This window comes from Musca autumnalis, unplaced genomic scaffold, assembly GCF_047663935.1.
Source record: "Musca autumnalis isolate F117 unplaced genomic scaffold, ASM4766393v1 scaffold_5, whole genome shotgun sequence".
Taxonomy (NCBI): domain Eukaryota; kingdom Metazoa; phylum Arthropoda; class Insecta; order Diptera; family Muscidae; genus Musca; species Musca autumnalis.
Genome location: NW_027412088.1, coordinates 63,243,469 through 63,267,518, shown reverse-complemented (window position 1 = coordinate 63,267,518; position 24,050 = coordinate 63,243,469). Strand labels below are relative to the sequence as shown.

The following is a 24,050-nucleotide window of genomic DNA, read 5'->3' as shown; positions in this document are numbered from 1 at the left end:
AAGTTGCAGTTACTATCTACACAGTAGAATGTTTAATGGTGCAAAGTACATGCCATTGTTTAACACTGCTTTCCATACTATTTTATTCGTTACAATCAGCTCTATTCAGTTTAGAGGATCTTTAATTTTGTAGCTCTTAACTTATAATGATTATTCAACACATCCATTCATCCGCTGGTGTATTTATTGCAACATAATCCTCATCATGTCATTAAAATGCATTTGAATGGTATAAATGACGATATCGTCATTGATACTGTCGATTATTGTTAATACCCAATTAGAATTTAAACTGACTTGTACTTTACTCACAATTGTTAATTAATTGACGTTTAGTTGGTATGTCATTAATTTACATATAAAAGGGTGACTGATATTGGATGACAACTTTGTACTGTATGGAAAATATAATTTTTATATCTTGAGCCATCACGGTGAGCCTTAACTAATTTTAAATGGAAGGTGCTTACACCTCGGAAGTTTTTGCTGATTCTGAAACTACAATGCTCATAGATGAGAAATATCATGAAACAAAAAAAATCGCCGGAGGGATTTTAAAATAAATCGCGATTTAAGTTCACATTTTTAAGGGTTCTTAAGGTTTTCACGATTTTGCTTGGAAACCGCGAGTTCTATGTAAGTGGGCCTAAGGAAAATGTTGTAGCAGAGAAAATTCTCCACAAGTTTGGCCTTTATGATATTTTCGTAGGTTTTACCGTTTTTGAGATATAGAAGTTCAAATTGGGACAATTCAAATTGGGACAAGTCTCCTTATAAAACAATGTTATGACTGCAATTTCCCAACTTAAACGTATATATTTCAAAAATGGTACAACCTAAGAAAAAATAAATCAGCCTATCTTGTAGAGAATTTTCACGGCTACAAAATTTTCTTTAGTCCCATTTTGATATGACTTGCGGTTTTCAAGCAAAATCGTGAAGATTTAAGATAAAAACCTAAAAAATTTGAATTGAACCTCTATATCTCAAAAACGGTAAAACCTACGAAAATATCATAAAGGCCAATCTTGTGGAGAATTTTCACAGCTACAACATTTTCTTTAGACTCATTTCGATACGACTTGCGGTTGCCAAGCAAAATCGTGAAAAACCAAAAAAAAAACCTAAAATTGTGAATTTTGATCGCGATTTTTTTAAAAATCCCTCCGGCGATTTTGTCTCTTTTTTTATTTTTCTCATTTATGAACATTGCTGTTTCAGAATCCGCAAAAACATCCCATGTGTAAGCCGTTTTCATTAAAAGTTAGTTAAGGGACACTGTGCATGATATTGTTTTATAAGGGGGCGATACAGTCAGTGCATTGTCCCAATTTGAACTTCCATATCTTAAAAACGGTAAAATATACGAAAATATCATAAAGGCCAATCTTGTGGAGAATTTTCTCTGCTACAACATTTGCTTTAGTGCCATTTACATAGAACTCGCGGTTTCCAAGCAAAATCGTGAAAACCTAAGGACCCCTAAAAGTGTGAACTTAAATCGCGATTTATTTTAAAATCCTTCCGACGATTTTTTTTCATGATATTTCTCATCTATGAGCATTGTAGTTTCAGAATCAGCAAAAACTTCCGAGGTGTAAGCCCCTTCCATTACAAATTAGTTAAGGCTCACCGTGCCATCTTACGAAGGGTCCACTAAGTTTGTCATTCCGTTTTTAATTGCTTTATGCCACCGTGGTGCAATGGTATGCATACCCGCCTAGCACGCTGAAGGTAGTGGGTTCGATTCCCCGGCTAAGCAACTTCAAACAATTTTCAACGGTGTGCAAAATACCCCTCAGTATTGTTGGCGACATTTCCTGAGTATTTCAGCCATGTAAAACTTCTCTACAAGTGGTGTCTTAAGACATGCCGTTCGGACTCGGCGATAAACCGTAGGTCCCATATCACTGAGCTAATATGAATCGGGTGCACTCATTGATATTTGAGAAGTCTCCCTTGTCCCAACAGGGATGTCTGTGGAACAATTATATATTATATATATTCAGAAAATACTACGCCAGTATTGTGTGGGTAATATGGTCCTCATAACGAAAACTTATTATACCCCCACCATAATACGGTGGGTATAATTAAATTTGTCACTCTGTTTGTAACACATCGAAATATTCATCGGAGACCCTATAAAGTATATATATTAGGCCCGGGCGATTTGTGTGGAAGGAAAAAACCTTAATAGGCTATTCGCGATTCTGATTCCTGGGATTGAACTGAGCAAAAAAGTCCACTAGAGCATAGGCCTACGGTGAAAATCGAGCCTCCCGATTTTGACTTTAAGTTTTTTATCCACGTTTTTTAGACATTTTGGCATATAACAGCTAAACCATTGAGATTTCCGACCGAACACAAGGACAACAACTGTAGCCAAGACAGTAATTAAGAACTCTCTAATACATCGCAAACGCATTGAATCGCTCCTTCAGGCAGTTCTGGCCTTGAGAAAGTGCAAACTTTTCGAAAAATGTCGATAAATGGCACTGTGCTACAAAAGTTGACCAGAAAAATATTCCAGCGTTCTGATGCAAAATTACATATATCGTGTTGGGATCCATTGACAAAGACAATGCCTTTAGTTCGTTTGGGTCCCTTAGTTTTATTTTTTTTTTATACCGGTAAAAGTAGTGAAAATCTTCTACACTGTAGAAGTACCTATTACTCCTAGGATGTTTGGTATTAAAATCTATTTTGATTGCAAATGCACATCTTAAACATTTTTGGGTCAATTGATTGTTCATACCCTCAGCCTTTAGGCTAAGGAGGGTATATACACTTTGATACGATGAAAATGTGCCTCATCGAAATAATGGTTTTAGACCCCAAGTATGTTTGGACGAAATGTGTTTCAGACAATTTGGAGTCGATCTAGCCATGTGCGTCCTTCTGTCTGTCCTGCTGGCTGGAGCGCACGATAACTCTCGAACGGATGAACCGATTCGGTTCAAATTTTGGCTTTCGTAATATTTTGCCCAAACTTAGTTTAAGTTCGAAGATGAGCTACATCGGTCCACTCCTTCCGGTACCTCCCCCACAAAAGTTTGAAAATGTTCGGAAAGTTTGTGCGCACGATAACTCTTGAAGGGAGTGACCGATTTGGTCCATACTTTGTACAGCGTAAACTTTCAACCTGAGTATTATGAGGTTCCAATATGGTCTCAATAGGTCCACTCTTTCGGGTACCTCCCACACAAAATTTCGGAACAGTTCAGTTTAGGGCCATCTCTCGAATCGCTTTGATTTTTGTTTTAACAACTTATATTCACTGCCCTCCTTAGTAATATTTTGTCCAAACATAGTTTAAGTTTGAACATTACTCATATCGGTCCACTCCTTCAGGTACCTCCCCCACAAAATTTCAAACATGTTCGGAAAAATTGTTAGTACGGTAACTCTTGAAGGGAGTGGGCGAATTGGTCTATATTTTACACGTCCTAATATATCTACCAGATATAGATCAGGTTGAAATATGGGCTATATTTGTCCACTCCATCCGTTACCTCCCACACAAAATGTCGGATAAGTTCACTTTAAGACCTGATATCGAATCACTTTGATTTTTGTTCAAGCAACTTGCATTCGCTGCCTCAATTACGATGGCAAAAGTTTTTTTAGTGGCAAGCCCATACTTCTTGAGCAAACAACCCGAAGAGTGTAAAAACCCCCTATGGCACCATATGTTGTGGCTGGAGATCCACTTCCATAACGGTCAATGTCGATCCATTCCTTTTAGTATCGCCTCCGCAAAACTTTTGATCTTTAATCCTAATCAACATTTTCGTCGGTTCAAATGCCCAACATTTTTAGAACCCCCTAAATACATACGTATTTTGGGAAAAATTTGTTTCAATATACACAGTCTGAGGGTATATCTCTGTCGGCAAAGCCGACTGATACTTTTTTACTTGTTATAATTCACTTTCATTCGCTGCCTCAATTACGATGGCAACAGTTTTTTTAGTGGCAAGCCCATACTTCTTGAGCAAACAACCCGAAGAGTGTAAAAACCCCCTATGGCACCATATGTTGTGGCTGGAGATCGACTTCCATAACGGTCAATGTCGATCCATTCCTTTTAGTATCGCCTTCGCAAAACTTTTGATCTTTAATCCTAATCAACATTTTCGTCGGTTCAAACGCCCAACATTTTTAGAACCCCCTAAATACATACGTATTTTGGGAAAAATTTGTTTCAATATACACAGGCTGAGGGTATATCTCTGTCGGCAAAGCCGACTGATACTTTTTTACTTGTTATAATTCACTTTGGAATAATTATTTTATATCCCACATATTCTGGGGAAGATCTTCTAGAAGATTTACTGGTCATCTCATAGAAGGTCTTCTCCTCTTGTTTTCTATTAGAAGTCGTTAATGTCTTCAGTGAAAGGACCTGTTGGAGAAATCGTACTGAATACCAACTGGACTTTTACAGAACAGATATTTATCCTACTAGATTTCTTGGGGAATTTGTATGCGATAGATTAGAGTCTTCTTTAAGATGATGTTCCTGCCATTTTTAGAGACACCTTATTCGTATGCAATGAGAATATTTTGGTACGATTTCATATAACACCATATATGTCTGTTCCAGAACCTAACAACAACCTAAAATTTTTTACTACGATAACAATTTGTCCTTTATGATATCGAAAATATAGTAAAAATTAGTAGATTCTTGCAGTCCTGGGACAGACCATATATTTTATGTATTTCGGATGCTTTTTTGTCGTATTACACTGGATCACGATCGTTGTTTGATATCTTTCATCCTTTACGTCACAAATCAATCAATAAATGTTATGAATATTCGATACACATCTTTATATCTATTTTTTTCAAGATATAATTTAAGCTCTGCTGTTTAAATCAAACGAATTATTGTCAGGTATCCATGGTCCAACAACCAATTAAACATGTACATACATTCATATGTTTTTCAACCATCAATAGGCAACTACATCCCCAAATCCCCACCCTATTTGAACAGAGATTGTATGTGTGTACGTACTTGTATTCAATATCCACATTTATAATGATAATTGTAATGCTATACCTCAATCATATAATCTGACATAATTGTTGTCATCGTAATTACGTCTAATTATGTATTTTATACGAACACGAACACATGTACAATGTCCGGCTTGACACACTCTAGCCAAAGCTGAATTGATATTTATTTCCATTATTATTGTTGTCGTTATTGTCAATTTTGCAGATAGCGGTGTACATGGCGGTTTAGTTGTATTGGAGCCATCATTTTCGGGTGACACTATGGCTACAGCATTGGGTATACCACCGTCAAAGAATATAATACGACGACATTTATCAACGGAATTTGATGCATTAATTTTACCCGCCAGGTAAGTTGAACTATAATAAATCTGAAAACAACAAAGAATCATAAAAACATATGTATGTAGGTTTATATAAATGTAAAATCTATAATAGGATATTCCTACTCCTAGCCGACCGGCCCTCTATATTATCGAATGCACAGTACTTATTAACAGTTTTTTGTTGTTGTTTGTTCTTCATAATCATGTTCATGTATATCATATCATTTATTATGTGAGTGTGTGTGAGAGTGAATGACAGGAGTGAAAGTTCCCATATAGGAGATATGTCGATTTGATTTCGTGGGGAAAATATGAAATATGAGTTTCATTTTAATTATCCAACTGAGGTTATGTGAATGGCTGTATGAATGCTTGTGTGTGATTGTATGTTTGTACGGTTGTTTGTTTGTTCTCATACCCAAACTGTGAGTAATTATAATTAATCCAATACTCAGAATTTATTTATATTTTATGGGCAATTCCAAAACTGTTTAACAAGATTCGATAATTTCCAAATAGAAATATAATACTAGTTATTTAATAACAACTTTCAAAGATTCCGTCTTAAAATTCATTAACTACAAATTCGTCCTCTGTGCTATTTGAACTACACAAAGTTTTACCCTGTTCCCGCTGTCCCCATATGAAGTACAAGCTTTTTCAGGGGTCAGTCTATACATCTCTAAAAAAAACAGCCCGAAAGCTATAAAAAACACCTGCTGCTACCATATGTAGTGGCTAGTGCACACAACAACTTTCGCTATAAATACTGCGTTGGTCCCAACTTATAATACCGCAAGATTTCTGCAAATCTTACATAAAGTTTGAATATTGTGTTCATTGGTTCACGACTTCCGGTATCTCACACACAAATTTTTAAAAATATTTGCTAAAATCGTATGTGTAACCGAATCAACCGATTTGGTCCAAACTTTGTACTATTTAGTCCATATTTAGTTTAACTTTGAAAAATGGGTCATATCGGTCCACTCTTCAAAATCCACTCTTCCTTCGCAAAAGTTCAACAGTTCAAGTCCAAGTTTCTTGACATACTGGTTCAAAAACTGATGTTATATGCTGACCAACTTAAATGACTGGTAGGCGTGATGTCTGTCGAAAGGAATGACTCCTCAGCAACACTGTCGAGCTTCTATCTATAAAAAACTTCAAGGATAAAGACCTCAAAAATTCTTCATTCTATAGAAAACAACAAGACTTTTTTGCTAAAGAGAGAGAGAGAGAAACGGTCTAAAAAAGATCTCTAAGAAAGACCCAAAAGATATTCTTTCTCTAGAAGAACCACAGAATTCTTCTCTCTATTGGAGACATTAAGGAGACAAAGAGGTCAAAAAGTCTTTTCAAACCCTCAACAGAGTTTTGGCCTGTAAAAGACTTATTATGTTTATATAGACTTATACTATTTATAAAATATCTCTACACCAAGAGGTCTTCTGTCTATAAAAGAACCTGCCTATAGAATACCTCAAAAGGTTTACCGCCTATAGAATACCTGGAGACGTATTCTACCTATAGAATATCTGACGAGGTCTTTTGTCATTAAAAGACTTCAAGGGGTCATCTGCCAGGAGAAGACCTCAAAAGGTGTTTTGCCAGTAGAAGACTTCAAGAGGTCTTCTGCCTGCAGAAGACCGCAAGAGATCTTCTCTCCATAGAATACATCAAGGCGTTTTAAATCTATAGAAAACCTCAAGAAGTATTTTGTCTATAGAAGTCCCTCAGAGGTCTTCTGGCTATAGAGTACCTCAAGGGGTCTTCTGTTTATAGAAGACCTTCAGAAATCTTTTGTCTATAAAATACCTCAAGATGTCTTCTGTCTGTACGAGACTGAAGAGGTTTTCTGTATATAGAAAACCTCAGGTGGTCTTCTGTCTACAGGAGACTTCAAGAGGTCTTCTGTCTATGGAATACCTCAAGAGATCTTCTGTCTATATAAGCCCTCAAGAAGTCTTCTGTCTATAGAAGACCTCAAGAGGTCTTCTGTCCTATCAGACCTCAAGAGGTCTTTTGTCTATAGAAGATCTCAAGATGTATTCTGTCTATAGAAGTCCTCGAGATGTATTCTGTCTATAGAAGACCTCAAGAGGTCTTCTGTCTATAGAAGACCGCAAGAGGCCTTCTGTCTATAGAAGACATCAAAAGGTCTTCTGTCTATAGAAGACATCAAGAGGTCTTCTGTCTATAGAAGACCTTAGGAGGTATTCTGTCTATAGAAGACCTCAGGAGGTCTTCTGTCTATAGAAGACCTCAGGAGGTCTTCTGTCTACAGAAGACCTCAAAAGGTCTTTTTCTATAATCTTCTGGCAATAGAAGACTTCATGAGGTCTTCTACTTATAGAAGACCTCCAGAAATCGTTTGTCTATAAAAGACTCCAAGAAGACGTCTGTCTGTAGGAGACCTGAAGAGGTTTTCTGTCAACCTGTAGAAGACTTCCAGAGGTCTTCTGTCTATAGAAGAACTTAGGACGTCTTTTGTCTATAGAAGACCTCAGGAGGTCTTCTGTCTATAGAAGACCTCAGGAGGTCTTCTGTCTATGGAAGACCTCAGGAGGCCTTCTGTCTATAGAAGACATCAAAAGGTCTTCTGTCTATAGAAGACATCAAGAGGTCTTCTGTCTATAGAAGACCTTAGGAGGTATTCTGTCTATAGAAGACCTCAGGAGGTCTTCTGTCTATAGAAGACCTCAGGAGGTCTTCTGTCTACAGAAGACCTCAAAAGGTCTTTTTCTATAATCTTCTGGCAATAGAAGACTTCATGAGGTCTTCTACTTATAGAAGACCTCCAGAAATCGTTTGTCTATAAAAGACTCCAAGAAGACGTCTGTCTGTAGGAGACCTGAAGGGGTTTTCTGTCAGCCTGTAGAAGACTTCCAGAGGTCTTCTGTCTATAGAAGAACTTAGGACGTCTTCTGTCTATAGAAGACCTTAGGAGGTATTCTGTCTATAGAAGACCTCAGGAGGTCTTCTGTCTATAGAAGACCTCAGGAGGTCTTCTGTCTACAGAAGACCTCAAAAGGTCTTTTTCTATAATCTTCTGGCAATAGAAGACTTCATGAGGTCTTTTACTTATAGAAACCCTCCAGAAATCGTTTGTCTATAAAAGACTCCAAGAAGACGTCTGTCTGTAGGAGACCTGAAGAGGTTTTGTGTCAGCCTGTAGAAGACTTCCAGAGGTCTTCTGTCTATAGAAGAACTTAGGACGTCTTTTGTCTATAGAAGACCTCAGGAGGTCTTCTGTCTACAGAAGACCTCAAAAGGTCTTTTTCTATAATCTTCTGGCAATAGAAGACTTCATGAGGTCTTCTACTTATAGAAGACCTCCAGAAATCGTTTGTCTATAAAAGACTCCAAGAAGACGTCTGTCTGTAGGAGACCTGAAGAGGTTTTCTGTCAGCCTGTAGAAGACTTCCAGAGGTCTTCTGTCTATAGAAGAACTTAGGACGTCTTTTGTCTATAGAAGACCTCAGGAGGTCTTCTGTCTATAGAAGACCTCAGGAGGTCTTCTGTCTATGGAAGACCTCAGGAGGTCTTCTGTCTATAGAAGACCTCAGGAGGTCTTCTGTCTATGGAAGACCTCAGGAGGTCTTCTGTCTATAGAAGTCCTCAAAAGGTCTTTTGTCGATTGTCTTCTGGATATAGAAGACCTCCAGAAATCTTTTGTCTATAAAAGACTCCAAGAAGACGTCTGTCTGTAGGAGACCTGAAGAGGTTTTCTGTCAGCCTGTAGAAGACCTCAGAAGGTCTTCTGTCTATAGAAGACTTCCAGAGGTCTTCTGTCTATAGAAGACTTCCAGAGGTCTTCTGTCTATAGAAGACTTCCAGAGGTCTTCTGTCTATAGAAGAACTTAGGACGTCTTTTGTCTATAGAAGACCTCAGGAGGTCTTCTGTCTATAGAAGACCTCAGAAGGTATTCTTTCTATAGAAGACCTCAGGAGGTCTTCTGTCTATGGAAGACCTCAGGAGGTCTTCTGTCTATAGAAGTCCTCAAAAGGTCTTTTGTCGATTGTCTTCTGGATATAGAAGACCTCCAGAAATCTTTTGTCTGTAAAAGATCTCAACAAGTCTTCTGTTTGTAGAAGACATGAAGAGGTTTTCTGTTTATAAAAGTCCTCAGGAGGTCTTCTGTCTATAAAAGACCTCAATAGGTCTTTTGTCGATAGTCTTCTGCTTAGAGAAGACAACAAGGGGTATTCTATCTATAGAAGACCTCAAAAGGTCTATTGTCGATGTATTCTGCCTATAGAAGACCTCAAGATATCTTTTGCCTATAGCAGACCTCAAGTGGTCTTCAGTTTATAAAAGACCTCAAAAGGTCTTTTTACGATTATCTTCTGGTTATATAAGACCTTAAGGGGTCTTCTGTTTATTGATGACCTCCAGAAATCGTTTGCCTTTAAGCGACCGCACGAAGTACTCTGTCAGCCTTAAGAGGTTTTCTGTCTATAGAAGACCTCAAAAGGTCTTTTGTTGATAGTCTTCTGGCTATAGAAGACCACAAGTGGTCTTCTGTTTATATAATACCTACAGAAATCTTTGTCTATAAAACACCTCAAGAAGTCTTTTGTATGTTGAAGACCTGAAGATGTTTTCTGACCTCAAAAGGTCTTTTGTCGATAGTCTTCCGGCTACAGAAGGCCTCAAGAGGTCTACTGTTTATAAAAGACCTCAAAAGGTTTTTTTGTCGATTATCTTCTGGGTTAAAAAGACCTTAAAAGGTCTTCTGTTTATAGAAGACCTCCAGAAATCTTTTGTCTATAAAATACCGCAAGAAGTCTTCTGTCTCTAGAATGCCACAAGAGGACTTCTGCCTATAGAAGACGTCAAGAATTCTTCTGTCTATAGAAGAACTCAGGAGGTCTTCTGTATATTGAGGACCTCAAAAGGTCTTTTGTCGATCGTCTTCTAGCTATAGAAAACCTCAAGAGGTCTTCGGTTTATAGAAGACCTCCAGAAATCTTTGTCTATAAAATACCTCAAGAAGTCTTCGGTCAATAGAAGGCCTGAAAAGGTCCTTTTCCGATAGTCTTCTGGGATCAAGGGATCTTCTGCTTATAGAAGACCTCCAGAAATATTCTGCCTTAGAAGAACCTCAAGAAATCCTCAAGTGTTATTTTGTCTATACAAGATCTCAAGAGATTTTTCTGTCTGTAGGAGACTTCACCGGGCATGACTTTCCCAATACAAAAGTTCACCAGGCATGACTTTCCCAATACAAAAGTTCACCGGGCATGACTTTCCCAATACAAAAGTTCACCGGAGATGACTTTCCCAATACAAAAGTTCACCGGGCATGACTTTCCCAATACAAAAGTTCACCGGAGATGACTTTGCCAATACAAAAGTTCACCGGGCATGACTTTCCCAATACAAAAGTTCACCGGGCATGACTTTCCCAATACAAAAGTTCACCGGGCACGACTTTCCCAATACAAAAGTTCACCGGGCATGACTTTCCCAATAAAAAAAGTTCACCGGGCATGACTTTCCCAATGCAAAAGTTCACCGGAGATGACTTTCCCAATACAAAAGTTCACCGGAGATGACTTTGCCAATACAAAAGTTCACCGGGCATGACTTTCCCAATACAAAAGTTCACCGGGCATGACTTTCCCAATACAAAAGTTCACCGGGCATGACTTTTCCCATACAAAAGTTCACCGGACATGACTTTCCCAATACAAAAGTTCACCGGGCATGACTTTGCCAATACAAAAGTTCACCGGAGATGCCTTGCCAATACAAAAGTTCACCGGGCATGACTTTGCCAATACAAAAGTTCACCGGGCATGACTTTCCCAATACAAAAGTTCACCGGAGATGACTTTGCCAATACAAAAGTTCACCGGGCATGACTTTCCCAATACAAAAGTTCACCGGGCATGACTTTCCCAATACAAAAGTTCACCGGGCATGACTTTCCCAATACAAAAGTTCACCGGGCATGACTTTGCCAATACAAAAGTTCACCGGGCATGACTTTCCCAATACAAAAGTTCACCGGAGATTACTTTGCCAATACAAAAGTTCACCGGGAATGACTTTCCCAATACAAAAGTTCACCGGGCATGACTTTCCCAATTCAAAAGTTCACCGGGCATGACTTTCCCAATACAAAAGTTCACCGGGCATGACTTTCCCAATACAAAAGTTCACCGGAGATGCCTTGCCAATACAAAAGTTCACCGGGCATGACTTTGCCAATACAAAAGTTCACCGGGCATGACTTTTCCCATACAAAAGTTCACCGGAGATGACTTTCCCAATACAAAAGTTCACCGGGCATGACTTTCCCAATGCAAAAGTTCACCGGGCATGACTTTCCCAATACAAAAGTTCACCGGGCATGACTTTCCCAATACAAAAGTTCACCGGGCATGACTTTCCCAATACTAAAGTTCACCGGAGATGACTTTGCCAATACAAAAGTTCACCGGGCATGACTTTCCCAATACAAAAGTTCACCGGGCATGACTTTCCCAATACAAAAGTTCTCCGGGCATGACTTTCCCAAGACGTCTTCTGTCTAAAGAAGACCTTAAGAAGTATTTTATCTATAGAAGACTCCAAGGGGTCTGGAAGTCTTCTGTTTATAAATGACTTCTTCTGCTTATTTATTCCCAATTTGCTTATAAAAGGCCCTAAGAGGTCTCTAGCGGCTGACGATCTCAAGATCTTTTCTCTATAAAACACTTCAAGAGGTATTCTGCCCATAGAAGACTTCAAGAGGTCTTCAGTCTATAGAGAACTTCAAGTGGTATATATCAAATCTCAGGTATTTTCTTCCCATAGAAATCTGGAAAAGGTCTTCTGTCTAAAAAATACCTCAAGAAATCTTCTCCAGATTTCAATAGGTTATATAAAATCTCAAGAGATTTTCTATGTGTAGAAGACTTCAAGTGGTCTTCTATCAAGTCAACAAGAGATAGGTTTTCTTCCCGTAGAAAACCTGAAAAAATATTTTTGGTCTATAAAAGACCTCACGAAGTCTTTTCAAGCCCTCAATAGGGTTTCTGTTTTTAGAAGGCCACAAAAGGTCTGAGGACGCCTCAAAAGGTTTTCTACCTCCAAGAAACTTAAATAGGTATTATTTCCTCTTCTGACTACAATAGACCTCTTCAGGCAAAAGTATACCCCAAAAAATGATTGTCATTATAATTTTGGAATTGCCCAAATAAAATAATATTCCCCTAAATGTTTGTATATATTATAGCAATGACCATCCCCTCATATATCATATAAATCACTTCATATACTTGTATTTCCAACTTAATTATTTTAACGTGAAATCAAAACAAAACTTTTAAACTTTATTTTTTTATTAAATTTTATTTAAATTCTTTAAAAAATTATATATTAACAATTGTGCCAATCAAGAACTCAAACAAAAAAAGAAACAAACTATATAATTCAATTCATTTCTAACCATCACCATCATTATAATTCTATCTATTCATAACGGTATCATGTTCATAAATAACACATCTATGCTTTGTAATAACAGATATGAAACAAAAAAAGTGAAAAAAACCGAAAGCCTAACACACAATCAATGTATAATTAAATTTTGCTCATTTTTCTATAAACTCATTAGTGTTGTATTATTATATAGATTCATTATAACCATACAAAATATGTTCAACAAAACAAAAACAATTTGTTATAGAAGATTTTTTTCAATTAGTGTTCACTGTCGAATGCTTTACAGTCCATAACCATAATCATTAGATTGGTTGGTTGTCATTAATATCATAAAACAACTAACTACTTCATTGAGATCCACCCATATAATCACCACCATTATAGTCATCGTAATCAACGGCCAACACACATGCACGTGTACTGTGAATAGTATGGAGTATAGAAATAATTTGAAGTATGTTATATAAATATCCATCTAGAAGTTGATATGGTTTGGTATTCAAATAATCAATAGAGTATTTGTAGAAATGCGTATAATTTATTTACAACACTTATACGCAACATATTCCACACAAATCATTTGGAAAGTGAATTAAATTTTAATGTTCAGTGATTAAGGTATTTCTAAGAAATTTGTAAAGTTTAATTTTAGTAAGGTTGTACAAACCATAGCCTGCCTTCATTGGTTTCTCGGTTGGTAATTGAGAAAGAAGGATATTCCCAAAATATACATTCTAAACTATTCACAGTATTAGATTCATTAACCAGCATACAACTTTAGCTTAATAATATATAATCAAATATGATTAAATTAATTCATTCTCGTTCATAACTTTTTAAATATTTGTCATTATTTCTTGTTCGTTAAAATGTAATTTCTACTTTATATTTTATTTGCAAATCAGTAGTAAAAAATTACTTACCAACACTCTCTCATCATTGTCTTCCATCATCATCATTACATGGCTTTTTTCGAACTAGCAAAAGAAACGTCTATTAAATTGTTATATTTATGCGCTTTTTATACTCTAATCAAAATATTTTTATACATCTCTTCATAAAAAAGTTAGTACTAGATTTTGTTTTTATTTCCTCTTAAATAGATAATTTTCTATGTATTAACAATGCTCAGTGTTATCTTTGTTCCAATAGAATTTGTTTATAACGTCCTCATAAAATATGAAAATATGGGTTTAATAATACCAAGAAAATTACTGAAACCACAACGAAAAAAATGTAAAGCAACGAAGAGGTCATAACCTTATTATATGTATTTATATATTCTACACAATTGTGTTACTTCGTTAAAATAAACTTTAATTACAAAGCTGACTCTGATGCGTAAAGAATATTTTTCCCATGCGCCGTGCTAAGAATCGATTTCTCCCCGATATCTTGCATTCGTTTCCCTGTGTGGCTACTTTTTTTCTTTCACCTGTTCTTTTACAGCCTTGTGACACATTTTAACAAAATCGTTATCGTTAAGCCTCACTATTTTATCTTGCCAACTGAATCGTTGTATCTTTATACCTTTAACTACGTTGATGTGATTATTTAACACGTATTGCTCGTGGTATAATAATTGTTCCACAAACCTTCCATAAGAGACAAGACTTCTCTCATATCAATGAGTGCACCACGATTCATATTTGCTGATATGGGGACGAACAGTTTATCGCCGAGTCCGGACGGCGTGAGCTAAGCCACCACTTGTAGAGAAGTTTTACATGACTGAAATACTCAGAAAATGTCGCCAACATTACTGAGGGGTATTTTCCCACCGTTTGAAGTTACCTGGCCGTGGAATCGATCAACGGTGGCAAAACACCTCTTAGTAATGTTGACGAAATTTCTTGAGTATTTCAGCCATGAAAAACTTCTCTACAAGTGGTGTCTTAGGGCACGCCGCTCGGACTTGGCGGTAAATTTTTGTATGTATAAATCCCAAAATTATACGCCAGGAGGAGGTCAGTGGGTGCCTTCACCTTCACCAAAATTAATATTTCAAAAAAAAAAAACTTTAACGGTAGCGAAAACGAGTACATTTGGAAAAAAAAACGTGGCGAAGCGACCATATGCTGCAATATATTGCACCTGTTCAACAAAAAGGTAGTAACTCAAATTTTTCTATTTTTCAGAAGAGACAAAAACTGTTGGTACATAAGTAGTAGTATGAAAAGTGAAATACCGGTATTTTTGACGAAAGAAAGACAAAGGTTACTACCCTTCTTTTGAACAGGTGCGATATGTATAAAAAATCCAACTGGACAATTAATACGTCGGGGCTCCACGTAATTCGCAATAATGCACAAACTGGGAATTTCTCTGCCATGATAGAGACAATTATAGCATGGGAGGAAAATTTGGTTCTCTACAGAAAACCAACTTTATATTAGGCGGTAGTCCCGTTGTCTACCAAACTCATTATTGCAATTTGTATCAGTGCACTATAGGTCAAACGGGTCATTTTATTGGCCAAAAGTCTTAAAATTAAATCAAGTATTTGGTTTAAGTTAATATAGCGTTTTTAGATTCAGGGAGAAAAATGGAACAACGTGGGCCAAAAAATTAACCCTTTATGGACCAAATACACAACTGGTACCTTAACCCTTTGGGGACAAAAACTGGAAGGTCTGTTATTTGTCTACAGAATTGAAGGCATCGACGTCCGATAAGTCCAGAAGCTTTTTTGTTGTGTTTCGTTTTAGTTTTAATGTGAATATGCCTTAAAATTATTACCTTGAAAATCCCACAATATGATGTGACATATTTTGACTATAACTGTATATATTTGTAAAAGATTTGTAACTAATTTGACTTTAGAACACAGCAGAATGCTGTAGACTCCAATTTTGCTAACATTATTTGGTAAGAGGTTTAACCCTGACTTCAAAAAAATCAATATTATGGAAAATATGGTAATCTAAAAAAAGTTGTATAATTCTTGTCGAGCAAATTTACGCAAAACCACATAAAATTTTCTGCATTCAGCACGAGTTAATAAACCAATTTCAATTTTCACTTTCATTGCCGAACGTTGCCGAGACTTTATAAGCGTACATAACCTCAAAATGTTATACTTTCTTCGAAAATTCAAAGTTAACACCCATTTAATAACAATCTATACACATAAATGATGATAGGACACGGTGCGCCTTAACTAATTTTAAATGGAAGTTGCTTACACCTGGGAAGTTTTTGCAGATTCTGAAACTACAATGCTCATAGATGAGAAATCTCAAGAAACAAAAAAAATCGCCGGAGGGATTTTCAAATAAATCGCGATTTAAGTTCACACTTTTAGGGGTTCTTTAGGTTTTCACGAATTTGGAAACCGCGAGTCCTATGTGAATGGACCTAAGGAAAATGTTGAAGCTGTGAGTGACCTGTATGATATTTTCGTTGGTTTTACCGTTTTTGAAATATAGAAGTTCAAATTGAGACAATGCACTGACTGTATCGCCTCCTTATAAAACAATGTCATTACTGCAATTTCCCAAATTAAACTTATATGTCTTGAAAATGGTACTACTTAGGAAAAAATAAATTATCCAATCTCGTAGAGAATTTTCAGAGCTTCAATATTTTCTTTAGTCCCATTTTGATATGACTTGCGGTTTCCAAGCAAAATCTTAAAGACTTAAGATAAAAACCTAAACATTCGAACTGAACCTCTATATCTCAAAAATGGTAAAACCTACGAAAAAACCTAAAGGTAAGTCTTGTAGAGAATTTTCACAGCTACAATATTTTCTTTAGACTTATTTCGATACAACTTGCGGTTTCCAAGCAAAATCGTAAAAACCTAAAAAACCCCTAAATTTGTGAATATTGATTGCGATTTATTTAAAAATCCCTCTGGCGATTTTTTCAATTTTTTTATTTTTCTTATCTATGAACATTGCTGTTTCAGAATCCGCAAAAACATCCCATGTGTAAGCGGTTTCCATTAAAAGTTAGTTAAGGGGTAATGTGCATAATATTGTTTTATAAGGGGACGATACAGTCAGTGCATTGTCTTAATTTGAAATTCTATATCTCAAAAACGGTAAAACCTACGAAATTATCATAAAGGCCAATCTTGTGGAGAATTTTCTCTTCTACAACATTTTCTTTAGACCCATTTACATAGAACTCGCGGTTTCCAAGCTAAATCGTGAAAACCTAAAGAACCCCTAAAAATGTGAACTTAAATCGCGATTAATTTGAAAATCCCTCCGGCGATTTTTTTTTGTTTCTTGATATTTCTCATCTATGAGCATTGTAGTTTCAGAATCAGCAAAAACTTCCGAGGTGTAAGCACCTTCCATTTAAATTTGTTAAGGCACACCGTGAATTTGTATACCCTCAGCATTTTGCTAACACTTTCATACGGGAAAAATGTGCCTCATCGAAATAATGATTATAGACCCCATGTATGTTTGGAGGGAATATGTTTCAGACAATTTGGAGTCGATTGAGCAATGCCCGTCCGTCTGTCTGTCTGTCTGTCTGTCTGGCTGGCTGGAGCGCACGATAACTCTCGAAGGGATTAACCGATTCGGTTCAAATTTTTGCTTTCTTAATATTTTGCCCAAACTTAATTTAAGTTCGAAGATGGACTGTATCGGCCCACTCCTTCCGGTACCTCCCACACAAAAGTTCGAAAATGTTCGGAAAATTTGTGCGCACGATAACTCTTAAAGGGAGTAACCGATTTGGTCCATACCTTGCACATCGTGAAATTTGTACCAGACTTAGATAAGGTTTCAATATGGACTCAATCGGTCCACTCCTTCGGGTACCTCCCACACAAAATTTCGGAAAAGTTCAGTTTATGGCCATCTTTCGAATCGCTTTGATTTTTGTTTTAGCAACTTGTATTCACTGCCCACCGTACGACGGTACAAGTTTCATTAGCGGCAAGTCCACACTTCCTGAGAAAATAGCATGAAAGTTGCACAAAACCCCTATGACATGGTGTGAGGTGGTTGGAGCGCAAGATAACTCTAGAACGGATCTGCCGATTCGGTCCAAAATTTGGCCTTAGTAATATTTTGTCCAAACATAGTTTAAATTCGAAGATAAGCCATATCGGTCCACTTCTTTAGGTACCTCCCCCACAAAAGTTAAAAAATGTTCGGAAAAATTGTTCGTACGGTAACTCTTGAAGGGAGTGGCCGAATTGGTCCATACTTTACACATCCTAATATATCTACCAGATATAGATCAGGTTCGAATATGGACTATATTTGTCCACTCCATCCGGAATCTCCCACACAAAATTTCCTATAAGTTCACTGTAAGACCTGATATCGAAATTGAAGCAACTTGCATTCGCTGCCTCAATTACGATGGTAAACGTTTTTTTTCAGGGGCAAGCCCATACTTCTTGAGCAAACAGTCCGAAGGGTGTAAAAACCCCCTATGGCACCATATGTAGTGGCTGAAGATCCACCTCCATAATGGTCAATGTCGATCCATTCCTTTTAGTATCTCCTCCGCAAAACTTTTGATCTTTATTCAACATTTTTGTCGGTTCAAACGCCCAAAATTTTTAAAACCCCCTAAATACATACGTTTTTTGGGAAAAAATTGTTTCAATATACACAGACTGAGGGTATATCTCCGTCAGCACAGCTGGCTGATACTTTCTTACCTGTTTGTACTAATTTTGTAATCGGAAAACTCATTTCTATGGCTGTCTTCTAAGTTATTATCTTTCATGGAGGACGTTATAAATAAATTCTATTGGTAAAGAAAAAATATTATTTTGCCTTCTTTTAAAATTAGGAATATTCGTAAATATATGTTGCTGTTATGTACATAAATACTACTATAGTAACGTGTTGTTTTAAAACAAAAATATTTATTTAAACATATTTGTATTTTGTATTTGTTTCTAAAGATTAAAAATAATTTAGTGTTTTGAAGTTAAGATCCATCGAAAACAAAAGAAATTGTAAATGTAACAACAAAAATGTATTTTTCTCTCTGTACATATCGTCCTTCCTTTCTTGTTTTTCTTCTTCATTTCGTTTAACTAACCAAACATCAACAACGACAACAAAAATGCAAAATGCATTTCAACTCCAACAAAAACTTCCCAGATATATGATCTACTGTCAAATGGATGAATTTCAGGTGGATAGTAGTACGCGACAAATGATATTAAATCAAAAATCTATAGGACGTTAAACGAGCAGTATTGAAAGTGATTTCTTTTTTTGGAAAAATATGTTTTTTAGACTATTCCATATTTTGTTTAGTTAAAAAAAAACTATATACAACTACAATACCAATCTACAATAATCAATTATTAATAACAAAACAATAGTTAGTAATTAAGTATGGTAACGCTGTAATTTTATTAAGTAATGATGATGGTGGCTTCAATGGTGCGGGGTATATAAACAAATTAAAAAAAAAAAAAAACAATAATAAAACTTGCAAACCACCGCCCAAAAAAATATGCTTTATTAGTACTTAGCTGAACTAGTTTGTGTCAATTGTTTTTAGAGCTCCAAGGTCAAGAAAAGAAATGCAAAAAAAGTACATACATATATACATATACATACATGCATATATTTTACAAATCGTGTGTAGGCTTATATGAAATCATGTAATGTATTGAATTATAATACACATATACTAAAATTTAAAACGCTTCAAAGTAATATATTTAATAGAATTATGTAACATTATTAATAAGACATTTTATTAATTTGAATTTGCATTTTAAAATAAAATTTTGTTTTACATCACACCAACACACAAACTAAACATTGCATTTTTTAAAATAATTTAATTTGTTTAATATAATAAATAATATAATACGAGAACTTAATTGCCACTTTGGGAGAATAATGCACATCTTTAAAGTGTAAATTATTTATTCAAACTTCTGTTTAAAAATCATGTTTCGTATTTTGATCGGTCGTACAATGGAAAAATGTACTCAAGCATCATATATAGCGAAAACATATTATTACATACTTGGATACAAATTTTCTACAATCCTTTATGGCATTACTTGTTGAAAATGAAGATACTTAAGAACCCAAAACCACAGAATTGGGGACCAATATGGCCATGTTTAATAAACACAGATTTATAGTAAATGGAACTTCCAGTCTCTAAAGAAAACATTTTTTTCTTAATAATGTGGCATTTAAAATTAAGCTTCCTCGGCTAACTTTTCAAATGTTCAGTTGTATTTATTCTTTACCGGATTTAAATTAACAAACTACACGAAATCATAGAAGACTCGCAACCACACAAACAAAACAAAGAATGATATAGGGAAACAAATAAAATCAGTAACCAAAAATATATCGCACAATTACTTTATTTATTAGATGACAAAACCAAAATAAGAAAAAAAAAAAACAAAAAATCAAACAGAAATAATCAATGTTTTTTAAAAGTAAATGCAAAACTTTACTTTATTTATCAGAATTGTTTTTATTATAAAAGCTAGAAATCGAGTACTTCGTATGAACTAATTTTTAATAGCACCAAAAATCAATAGTACAGTAATATTTAATAATAATAATAATACACTTAAAACAAAAACAATAAACAATTGCAAATGAATGTAGAAAAGAAAATTACAATGAAATTTTCAAAATCAAACAAAACAGTTATATTCAGGACACAGTAATGGGAGAAAGATTATATGAAAAAATAATATTATTGCAAAGACTATTGTAGGACGCCATATGACATCCTACACCACTACCCACCATTACCATGAGATTTTTGCATAGAAACATTTCTTCTAAAGAAAATTTTCACTCTAGTTTTGGGATTATCTTTACACAACAAATTTTTTTTTTTTTTTTTCTAAAATTACTACAAAAATCAAACAGATTATAAAAAAGGGTCGAAAAATAGAAAACACGTGTATCGATGTTTCGAAAATTCAAAATTCCTTCCATTGGAGTCTTGGCTTTTGACATTGTGCAACACAAAAAATTATTAGAAGCAAAATAGATCATATTATAAAGAAGGCGGAACTAATATGTATCGGCGTGTTGTTAGTTTAAGCCGAAAAGAAATCTTACTTAACCCTCTTTCTTATCAGTGTATATAAAAGAGCAGTGAGGAGAGTGTCTGACTGACTGACGGATTCATCAACGCCCAGGCAAAACGACTGAAGCTAGTAACTTGGAATTTTGAGTGTGGGTGGTTGTTGTGGTGTAGGGGAGAGATAATGCTGGGTTTTTGGAAATTCGAACTAGAGGGGTACTAAAAGGTACTAAATAAAGTACCCTTTGTAGGAATTCTGAAGTTTGGAATGAGGGTCACAGATGAAGAGTTAGAAAAATGTGCCAAAGGGTTTTTGGAAATTCGAACTATAAGTGTATGAAAAGTACTTAATGGTACTAAATTTAGTACGGTTTGGGTGAACGAATAGAGCTGGAATCCTGAAATTTGTAATGAGGGTCACTGATGAAGAGTAACAATAAAAGGTTTTTGTAAAGTCGAACTATGAGTGTACGGAAAGTAATAAATGGTACTAAATTTAGTACAATTTGTATTTGGGTGAACGGATAGAGCTGGAATTCTGAAATTTCGAATGATGGTCACTGATGGAGAGTAACAAAGAAATGTTTTTGGAAATTCGGACAATAAGTACACGAAAAGTACTAAATGGTACTAAATTTAGTACAATTTGGATTTGGGTGCACGGGTAGAGCTGGAAACCTGAAATTTGGAATGAAGGTCACTGATGAAGAGTAGCAATGAAAGGTTTTTGGAAATTCGAACTATAAGGGTCTAAATGGTACTAAATTTGGTACAATTTGTATTTGGGTGAACGGATTGAGCAGGAATCCTGAAATTTGGAATGAGGGTCCCTGATGGAGAGTTTAAAGAAAAGTTTTTGGAAATTCGAACAAAAAGTGCTAAATGGTACTAAATTTAGTACAATTTGCAGTTGGGTGAACGGATAGAGCTGGAATTCTGAAATTTGGAATGAGCGGTCACTGATGGAGAGTAACAAAGAAAGATTTTTGGAAATTCGAACTATATGTGTACGAAATGAAATAAATGGCACTAAATACAGTACAATTTGGATTTAGGTTAATGAATAGAGCTGGAATCCTGAAATTTGGAATGAGGATCACTGATGAAGACTGAGAAAGATGTACCAAAGGTCGATAAGTCCTAAATAGTAGTGAGTTTAGTATGATTTGGATTTGGGTGAACGTATAGAGCTGGAATCCTGAAATTTGAAATTATGATTATTGTTGGAATGAAGAATTGAGATATGGAGGTAAATTTAGAAACTCATACTAATGTGCACGAAGCAGTACTAAATGGTACTAGGATTGAGGTAGCTTTGGAAATTCGTACTTATGGAAAAGTGCTAATGGAACTACATTGGCTATAATTTGGATTTAGGTGAACGGATAGAGCTGAGATATGAAAGTAATTTTTGAAAGTCGTGTACGAAATGTGTTATGTGGTACAAAATTTGGTACCTTTTGGTATTTGCTATATGAAACAGAATTTTTTACAATTTGTCATTTTAATCAATCAATTTGGAATTTTAAATTTGAAATTCGGTATTAGATTAGCAATTGTTGTTTAGAGTGAAGATAGGGAGGAGGTTTTGAAAATTCGTACTTATTTATATAAAAAGTACTAAACAGTACTGTAATTGGTCTCAGGGGAACAAATAAAGATGGAAAAGTGAATTGCGGTTGGGATATATGTTGAATATAAGGAAGTAATTTTTGAAACGTTTACCTATGTGTACGAAAAGTTTGGTATAATGTTGTGAAATACCTACTATAGGGGAACGAAAAGTACTAAATGGTACTAAATTTGTATACTATATAATTGGAAATATATATAATTTGGAAATACGCTATTTTTACAAAAAATACGAAATGGAAAAATATTTATTATGAAGATCACTATAAAGTTCTGAGTTTGAAAAATGTACTGAATATTGTTCCATTGATCTTAAATTAACGCGAAAGCGTCTCTAAATAATGTACTGAAATTAAGTAGTCAAATGTGAAGTATCTTTTCAAAAACTGTTTTTTGTTCTGACCGCTTTATACACGCCTAGTTAGGTTACCTCTCGAAGCAAACTTTCAAAAGGACAATACACGTGTCTTCTATTTTTCGCCCTTCTTATACAATCGGCTGGACTTGTCATCTAATTCAAGCGAAAACTATCTTACTTTAGAGTGAAATAAGAAAGAGGGTTTAGTAAGGTTACTTTTTGGCGTAAACCAACAACACGCCAATACATATTAGCTCTGCCTTCTTCATAATAAGCTCTATTTTTCTTGTAATATTTTTTTGTGTTGCACAACGTAGTGAATAAAGCCGATGTCAATACCTTTTAGATGATTTTCCATTTATTATACATCGCTCATTCACTCAAAGAGTGGCACATCTCGAAGAATTTAATTCCGAGAAAAACGCATTTTAAGTTGCCGACTGAAATTTGACTTCCTAATTAAAAAAGATTATTATACAAAAACTAACAAAACTACTTGGACCATCTTTTGTAAAGAGCTAGCCAGCTATCAGTGCTAAGTTTCTGTGCAAGTTCAAGCATGATTTGAAGTGCTTTAGTGCTTCATAACCTCAAAAAACTTTCTAGATGATTTATGCCAAATTCATAGAAAATAAGCTGTAACTCGTTGAGTTTTAGAGATATCAATTTGACACAAGATAAAGTAGAAGTCGCAGAAAAAAATAGAAATTGCTAACTCAGAAAATGAATTTTTTGAGTTACGCCACTCTTTGAGTAAATGAGCGACATGTGTTTTTAAACTTGTTTGTAATATTATCCCAAGTAATTTTAGTATGTTGGGTTATCTTTTATCATAGAAATATTTTGTATTTTGTGAGCAATGTGACACACACCGACAACAGAAGGGCACCATATAAACACACTTGGTTTAAAACAAAAGAACATGAACAATAAAAAACAAGTAAGCCAAAGCTATAGCCGGACGGGGCCGATCATGTGATACCCTACACCACTACCCCTGGGATATAGCTTTCCACAAATCAAAATTTCTGGAACAAATAAACTTATAGTAAGAAATAACTTTGTGGATTCTGGCACCGTATCACACCAAGCTTAAATAATAATATAACAATTGTTTCACAAACATCCCAGATGGGGCAAGAGGGACTTCTCTCATATCAATGAGTGAGTGTACTCCGATTCTTATTCGCTCAATTATATGGGACCCAACGGGGTGTCCTAAGACACCAATTGTAGAGAAGTTTTATATGGCTGA

General features: G+C 35.4%; 1 protein-coding gene across 5 annotated transcripts in view; it reads left to right on the top strand.

The window, feature by feature from the left end:
- Liprin-gamma (liprin protein kazrin) overlaps positions 1-24,050 on the top strand; it is a 298,932-nt gene that overhangs the window by 240,440 nt on the left and 34,442 nt on the right. For 2 of the 5 annotated variants that reach the window (XM_073989562.1, XM_073989563.1), the window contains exons 13-14: positions 5,237-5,381; positions 18,885-20,170. In XM_073989562.1, the coding sequence (XP_073845663.1) occupies positions 5,237-5,381; positions 18,885-18,972 (233 nt within the window). In that variant the 3' untranslated portion in view covers positions 18,973-20,170. Of the gene's footprint in view, positions 1-5,236; positions 5,417-18,884; positions 20,171-24,050 lie in introns of those variants that run through there. The other 3 variants (XM_073989565.1, XM_073989560.1, XM_073989564.1) reach the window with 2 other exon arrangements.